At 51.1% G+C, this 8,231-nt stretch overlaps 1 protein-coding gene across 1 annotated transcript in view; it reads right to left on the minus strand.

The window, feature by feature from the left end:
• The window catches only part of CCDC158 (coiled-coil domain containing 158), an 87,426-nt gene that overhangs the window by 1,108 nt on the left and 78,087 nt on the right, over window positions 1-8,231 (minus strand). Inside the window, exons 23-25 of the mRNA XM_015427109.1 lie at window positions 6,462-6,529; window positions 4,817-5,011; window positions 3,336-3,491 (exon numbers count right to left, since the gene is read on the minus strand). Coding sequence (XP_015282595.1) covers window positions 3,336-3,491; window positions 4,817-5,011; window positions 6,462-6,529 — 419 coding nt within the window. The remainder of the gene's footprint in view (window positions 1-3,335; window positions 3,492-4,816; window positions 5,012-6,461; window positions 6,530-8,231) is intronic.

The raw sequence follows: 8,231 nt of genomic DNA on the forward strand, positions 1-8,231 counted from the left end.
GGGATTCCTTCCCCCCCCCCCCCCCCCCCCAAGGCCTCTTTCATGTCCGCGGGCCCGCTCCCCTGCCTCTCCTTCTCGCAGGGCGGCGCCATTCCAGATCTCAGGGAGAGGAGAATGGGGGGGTTGGTGCAGAGGACGCTGTGCTCGCAGTCAGCGCTTCTGGGCGCACCTGCCAGACTCGGGGAGAAAGAGGTGGCGGCTGTCACCCGGTTAGGGCTTTTGGTTAGGGCTGGGGGCTTTTGGCGGGGGGGCTTTTGGTGGGGGGCGGGTGCAGTTTGGCACCCTAAGGGCTGGCCCGCCCTAGGCGAACGCCTAGTTCGCCTAGTGAGTGAGCCGGCCCTGCATGTTGTACATCCAAAAGACACCGATATTTTAAGAAATCCAGGACCACAGCCGATTTCTTACCAACTCACACCCCAGAACTCTAATAACATAGAACACAGTTTTCAAAATTTAGATAGTCCCAAAGGAGGGTTTAAGAATTCACAGGAGTCTGGTGGATAAACTATATGTAGGTTCCTCCAATATTTATGGTGAGCTACCTTAAACCAAGTCAGGTTTCGCCCAAGGCTTCTTCACAAAGATGGGACCCCAAGTCTTTTAGAAATAATAAACATACAGAATTTTTACAAGACTTGTGGGTTCCATCCATCATCTTTGAGTCTTGTAAAAATTCTATATGTTTATTACTTAAAGAAAACTCAGGGTTCTGTTTTTGTGAAGAAGCCTTGGGCCAAATCCGGTTTGGTATAAGCTAGCTCACGTGTAAAGAACTCTGGAGGAACCTACATATAGTTTATCCACCAGACTCCTGTGAATTCTTAAACCCTCCTTTGGGACTATTTAAATGTTGAAGTCTGTCTTCTGTGTTGTTAGAGTTCTAGTGTATGAGTTGGTAGGAAATCGGCTGTGGTCCTGGATTCCTTAAAATATCAGTGTCTTTTGGATGTACAACATTTTCTATGTCTAATTTCATCACGGTATTTGAATTGCACTGGACCGCGTCCTCTATATTACATTTTGATAACCTTTGTCTACAATTTGAATTGAGTTGAAAGTTGAGAGCCAGTTTGGTGCAGTGGGTTAGGCGTGCAGACTCTAATCTGGGAGAACCAGTTTGACTTGCCATTCCTCCACATGCAGCTGCTGGTGTGACCTTGGGCCAGTCCCAGTTCTCTCAGAGCTGTTCTCTCAAGACCAGTTCTCTCAGAGCTCTCTCGGACCCACCTTTATTGTTCTTTGGCATATCCTCAGCTGAGCTGCAGTCACTCCTTGCCTTTGGTGATGGGACGGAAATGTATCCCTCCCTTTGCCCTGTGCAACTGCTGCAGCGTGTGTGTCTTGAACGCATGACGTTGCCTTAATACTGAATCAGACTGTTCAGGGCCATCAAGGTCGGTACTGTCTACTCAGACTGGCAGCAGCTCTCCAGGGTCTTGGGCTGAGTTCTTTCACATCACTGAGCACCACCCAACTGGAGATGCCGGGGATTGAACCTGGGGCCTTCTACTTGCGGAGAAGATGCTCTGCCACTGAGCCACGCTCTTCGAAGGGCAAAAACTAAGGCTGGTCTCTGGCTCTTCAAGGCTTCCTTCCCAAACCCCTTCTCCACAGCACTGTTCCTTACCTGGGGAAGGCCCTCTGCTCAGCCAACCGGGCTCCCGTTCTGAGAGTCTCGCGGTGTTCTTTCCCCACGGCTGAAAGGCCCAAATGGCGGAGAGGGGAAGTGCACAGGAGCCAGGCCAAAAAAACTGTGTTTTGAAGTGTGGGTGCCTTATTGCAAGGCACGTGGGAAGCCTTGTTGGTTTTTTGGTTTGTTGCGACGGCTGCATGCGCCTTTCTGTAGCAAGGAAGGACTTCTGCCTCCTCTGGGGAGGGCAGCTCCTGGGACAACACTTCCCCTCTCCAAACCAGGGATGGACCGGCCATTTAACTTCCAGGGAAATTTCACGATGGGCCACTGGTCTGGAGTGCCAGTAGGAGGAGGAGGAGGAGGAGGAAGAGATTGCATTTATGCCCCTCCCTTCATTACCTGAAGAGTCTCAGAGCGGCTTACAATCTCCTTTCCCTTCCCCTCCCCGTCACAGACACCCTGTGAGCAGTGTTCCCTCTAAGCAGAGTCAGTGTGAGCCAGCTCACAGTTTTTTAGCCTCCAGCTCACACATTTTTGTCTTAGCTCAGGAAGGAGGGCTCCAGAGGAACACCATGTTGTGTGCTTTATGTTGCTATTTATATTGCTGTTTTATTTATTGTTATTTTATGTAAGCCACCCTGAGCCCGCCTCGGCGGGGAGGGCGGGGGACAAATCGAATGAATGAATGAATGAGTGAATGAATGAATAATCTATGCAGCAGCCAAATTGCTGGCTCACAACTTTAATGCCAGTAGCTCACAAAGTAGAATTTTTGCTCACAGGACGCCACAGCTTAGAGGGCGCATTGTCTGGGGCTGAGAGAGCTCTCTTGAGAAGTGCCCTTGAGAGAGCAGCTCTGAGAGAACTTGTGACTGACCCAAGGTCACACCAGCAGCTGCGTGGGGAGGAGTGGGGAATCAAACCTGGTTCTCCCAGATTAGAGTCTGCGCTCCTAACCACTACACCAAACTGGCTCTCACTGAGCCCCAGGAACTCTGCAGAAACCTAAGGGGCCACTTTGCTCAGGCCCTCCATCGGCAATGGTAACGGTTGTCGGCCCGCCCACGATCTCCTCCTGCACTGCTGCCAGCTTGCAGGAGGACACGGTGGACGCACCACGGCTGATGGCTGGGTGCCACCGATTAGACCACGCGGCACAGTCTTGCAGCGCTGCAGTGGCCGCTCAGCCTGGCTTGCTCGGGGGCCGTTTTTGCTTCCCAGTCCACGCTTGCTCCGGGCGGCTTGTTTAAGAGCATGCACATAAAATTTTCAAAATGATTACCTCCCCACCAAAATATGCCCCTGTAAAGAAGCTGATCGGGTCTGTGAAAAAGCAGAACGGGTCCAACCAAGGCTCCCTCTAAGATGTGGCGTCTTGGGAGCAAAAACTCTACTTGGTGAGCTACCGGCATTAAAGTTGTGAGCGAGCGATTGGGCCACCGCATATGTTAGTTTGCTCTGGAGCCATCCCGTCCTGAGCAAAGGCAAAAATCTGTGAGCCAGAGGCTAAAAAAACTGTGAGCTAGCTCACACTAACTCAGCTTAGAGGGGACACTGGGTCCAACCCCTTTTCAACATGCATGCATACAGCTAAAGAGGGAATCCGCTAGGTGGAAAGCTACTTCTAGGAAGACAGCGACATGCATGAAAACCCGGGAAGATCCAGGGCCTCTTCAGTTGCTGGCGCTTTGAGGCAGCACACCTTGGTTTTCCAAATGTAGCGTCTCCACCAGGTTTTGCAGACTCTCCACTTTGTCCTGTAAATTCCGGCATGTGACTCCACCGACTTCCACTGCCTGCATGGCTGTGGACAAAGCAGTCAATTGAACCGTCGTGAGGTGAGGGCAGAGCGGAGTGTCTAAGCGGGGGCGCACCGGACAGACGGGGAGACTGCCCACATTCGGACGCCTGAATTTCAGCAACAGGAGCAGATTTTGCAAATTCAGACAAACACGGCTTGATGTTTGCAAGCATACTCTAAGGCCTACGTTCAAAAAAGTCAAATGATACTTACCCACTCTGGCAGTGAAGGAGGTATCTGTATAAAGACAAAACGCAAGAGGTGGTTTTTGAGGGAGAGAAGACAATACTGATGTTATATTTGCATCAATACAAATGGCATGCAGACCAAACCTATAGTTGCCTTAGAACAAAGGCTGAGTCCAGTGGCACCTTTAAGACCAGCAAAGTTTGATTCCGGGTATAAGCTTTTGTGTGATTCTATATATTCCCCAAATATTAATCATGCTGGCCCACTGGGTCGCCCACTCCCAGGCCGAGCGAGTGGGCAGATGAGGCAGGCAGGCCTCCCTGAAATCATGCAGAGAGCGCATACTTGCCAAGTATCAATCACACCAGCCGGCCGGCTCTCCTTCTACTGTAGCGGCCAAAGTGAACGAGTGCAGACGGCAGGTGAGGAAAGGCTCTTCTCTTCTTCACCTGCCTGCCTGAGGGATCTCTCCTCCCTCCAGATTTCCCAACGCCCCACCACCGAAAATTTTCTGGCTACGCCCCTGCTGCACATGACAGAGGATTCCCACGGCCACCCAACCAAGGGCTGGCCCAGTTGTTACTTTCTCTTTATAATCCAACCAAGGGCTGGCCCAGTTGGAAATTGGCATGGCTTCTCTCTTCCTTGCAGCCGCAGTGGCCTGGGAAGGTCATATGGAGAGGCCTAGACCTGCCATTGTCCCAGAGGCGTATGGGTGCTCTCAAGGGTCATTTCCTGCAGGAGTGCACAGGAGCGGAGCTCCGGCAGTAAAGAGCCCAGGGGGCGGGCACATGCAACAAGCCCCACCCCCTGCTCCCAGCAGCCCTCAGTCAGAGCAAGAAGCAGCCAGCTAAGCTGCAGAGCCCCCCCCCCCGGCCCCCCAGTCCAAAACAGTCCAGTGGCACCTTTAAGACCAGGTTTTATTCAGGTACAAGCTCTCCCTCCTCTGGGAGGACAGATCTGCACGTTCTCCCCCCCCCCCCCAATAGCTAGCAATCCAAAAGAGTCCAGTGGAGCCTGAGCGGTGGGTGTTGCCTTCTGACACACTTCCGGTGATGCCAGGGGGTGTGGCATATGCAAATGAGTTATGCTAATGAGTTGTGCGAATGAGCTCCTGCACCTCTTTTTCTACGAAATGACCCCTGGATGGTGCTCTAATCATGGCCTGTCTAGGAAAAGCCGCCTACCTCTACAGGTGGTTGAGGCTTCCGGGGAGCTGCTCTTCTTCGGAGAGGAACGACGTTCCAAAGAGGGCCCAGAAACTGCCTTCAGGTCATCCAGCGGAGCTGTTAACAATGTATGTACAGGAGACCTCTCTTTGAACCTCTCTGGAGATCGTCTCTTCGAAGTGGTGTACCGAGGAGTGGAAGTGAAGATCGTATGAGTCGCTAGATACATTTGATAAGAAAAGGACAACTTAAAAACTGAACTCAAGCCTTCATTGAACGAGAACGTTTAACAAAGTTTTCAAAGAGTTTTGCACTTGTTCCCCTTGACCAGGAATTCCCATGAATCTCTGAGGAGCGTCAAGGGAAAGCACTGTCAAGTCACAGGTGACTGTCGGTGCCCCCTCATGGGGGTTTGAAGGCAAGGGACAAACATAAGAACATAAGAGACACCAATGTTGGATCAGGCCAAAGGCCCATCCAGTCCAACACTCTGTGTCACACAGTGGCCAGAAATACCAGGTGCCATCAGGAGGTCCAGCAGTGGGGCCAAGACATTAGAAGCCCTCCCACTGGTGACCCCCCCCCAAGCACCAAGAAGACAGAGCATCACTTGCCCCAGAGCCCCTATCTATGCCTTGTGGCTAATAGCCACTGATGGACCTCTGCTCCATATGCTTATCTAATTCCCTTTTGAAGCCGTCCATGCTTGTAGCCGCCACCACTTCCTGTGGCAGTGAATTCCATGTGTTAATCACTCTTTGGGTGAAGAAGTACTGCCTCTTATCCGTTCTAACCCGACCGCTCAGCAATTTCAAACAGAAGTGGTTTGCCTTCGCTTGCCTCTGGGTAGCAACCGGGGGCTTCCTTGGTGGTCTCTCATCCAAATACTAACCAGGGCTGCATAGCTTCTGAGATCGGATGAGATCGGGCTAGCCTGGGGCACCCAGGTTAGAGAAGAACGAAGAAGGAAGGGAGGAGGAGGAGATTGGATTTATACCCCGCCATTCACTACCCAAAAGAGTCCCAGAGTGGCTTACAATCCCCTTTCCCTTCCCCCTCCCCACAACAGACACCCTGTGAGGTAGGTGGGGCTGAGAGAGCTCTTTCCATAACTGCCCTTGAGAGAACAGCTCTGAAAGAGCTTAGGACTGGCCCAAGGTCACACCAGCAGCTGCATGTGGAGGAGTGGGGAATCAAACCCGGTTCTCCCAGATTACAGTCCACACTCCTAACCACTATACCAAACTGTGGTAGAAAACGCAGTGAAGTCAGAGCTGATTTATGGTGACTCATCATAGGTTTTTCAAGGCCAAGAGACACACAGAGGTGGTTCTGCCCTGGCCTGCCTCCGCATAGCAACCCTGGACTTCCTTGACGGTCTCCCATCCAAGTATTAACCAAGGCCGACCCTGCTTAGCTTCCGAGATCTGACAAGGTCTGGCTAGCCCGGTGGGAAATCCCACTGGAAGATCTCGTTCTCAGGGCCTCCAGAACAGGTGGTGAGCAGGGTGGGGTGGGAGTGAGGAACGCAAGTTGCCAAATACTTTGGGCATTGTGCAAACGGTGATTTCAAAGGCCAGAGTTAATTTCCTTTGCTTTCACAATATAGCCGTCCTGACACCGTGCCAAAAAAATATTCCTTCTCTCGTGCAACCACTGCAAAACTCACCGCTGGATGGGAAAGTGAGCGTCACATCCGGATCCTCAAGGTCTGCAGTACGCAACAGTAAAGGTTCCCTGTGTGTGGAAAGAAACAAGAGTTGCCGTTCCGTTGCTCAAGAGACGTGCAGAAGGCCAGAGCATAAGGGTACCACAGGGCAGAATTGTTTTAAACATAGAACTGGCGCCCATTAAAAGGCAAGCTAAGCTTTTCCCAGGAGCTGCGGTGGCTCAAGTGGTAAAGACGCTGAACTGCAGGCTGTGGAAGGTCGGGAGTTCAGCAGTTCGAGACCCGAGTGTGCCGCATGACGGAGTGAGCTCCCGTCTCTCGTTCCAGCTCCTGCCAAACTAGCAGTTTGAAAGCAAGAAATTGCAAGTAGATAAAGAGGTAACCACTTCAGTGGGAAGGTAACAGCGTTCCGTGCGCCTTGGAGTTTAGTCATGCCGGCCACATGACCACGGAAACGTCGTCTGACAGCACTGGCTCTTCGGCTTGGAACCGGAGATGAGCACCACAACCCTAGAGTCAGACTCGACTGGCTTTCAAGCAAGGGAACCTTTACCTTTTACCTAAGCTTTTCCCACTTATTTTGTCCCCCCGTGGCCTCCGTACTGCAGCCCTGGTTTCAAGAGGCTCCACATGACATCGTCCTCTAGACAGACAGACAACCTTTATTGGCATGTATAAGATAAGATAACATTAAAATTTAGGAATACGTTCGCGGGGAGGGCGGGGTATAAATATAATAAAATAAAATAAAGGTATGGCTGTCGAACAGCTAACAAAAAAGAACTGATCAATGAATAGTTTCCCTGGTTCGAATTACAGATTGAAGAAAACAAGCAACATTAAAAGTTATAGAAGCGTTTTGCCCAGAGACTAGCAACTGGACCCTGATACTCTCAGGAAGACCATGCCATGTAAAAAGAAGGGTGTCCAGAAATTTTCCTCAAATCTTAGTATAAAATGCACAATTTAAAAGAACACAGGAAATATCGTCCTCTATTCGTCCAGCTTCTGCAAACTTTTCCAAACTGGGTTCGACACAGCCTTTTTGAAACAACAGTGGTTGAAGTGCCTTTAGAAGATGTGTGGATGGGAAGGTGCAGAGTCCTTTGCAGCTCCTGCCCCCGCTGGTGCTATTTTCCTAACCTCAGTCCCACGGCCATCATTCCCCTATTCCTACAGCAGGCCTTTTGAGGCTCTTGGGGGGAAAAAACTGGTTCATAGCTAGATCGCTAGCTACGGCATTACAACAGTCCAGTGCATCAACGTTCTGTTTCCCAGCTTTCATTAGAAGGTAAGTCATTATATGGTAAGTAATACAAACATAAATGCACAGTATGACATCTGGGCCACAAAAATGTCACGCACCAATACCGGATGGGGGATCTGTTTCTGGGGAGTAGTGTATGCGAAAGAGATCTTGGGGTAAGAGTGGACTGTAAACTGAATATGAGCAGTCAGTGTGATGCGGTGGCAGAGAAGGCAGATTCAGTCTTGCGTTGTATTAAAAGGGCCACAGCATCGAAATCGCAGGAGGTCATTGCCCCTCTGTGTACTGCCTTGGTCAGGCCGCACCTGGAGTATCATGTGCAGTTCTGGAGGCCTCACTTCAAAAAGGGATGTGGACGAAATCGAGAGGGTGCAGAAGAGAGCGACGAGGATGATCAGGGGTCTGGAGACTGAGCCCTACGAGGAAAGGCTGAGGGCCCTGGGAATGTTTAGTTTGGAGAAGAGGAGACTGGGGGGGGGGGGGGGAATTGTTCCCTTTTTAAA

Source organism: Gekko japonicus, unplaced genomic scaffold (genome assembly GCF_001447785.1).
Source record: "Gekko japonicus isolate JY-2015 unplaced genomic scaffold, Gekko_japonicus_V1.1 scaffold565, whole genome shotgun sequence".
Classification (NCBI taxonomy): Eukaryota; Metazoa; Chordata; class Lepidosauria; order Squamata; family Gekkonidae; genus Gekko; species Gekko japonicus.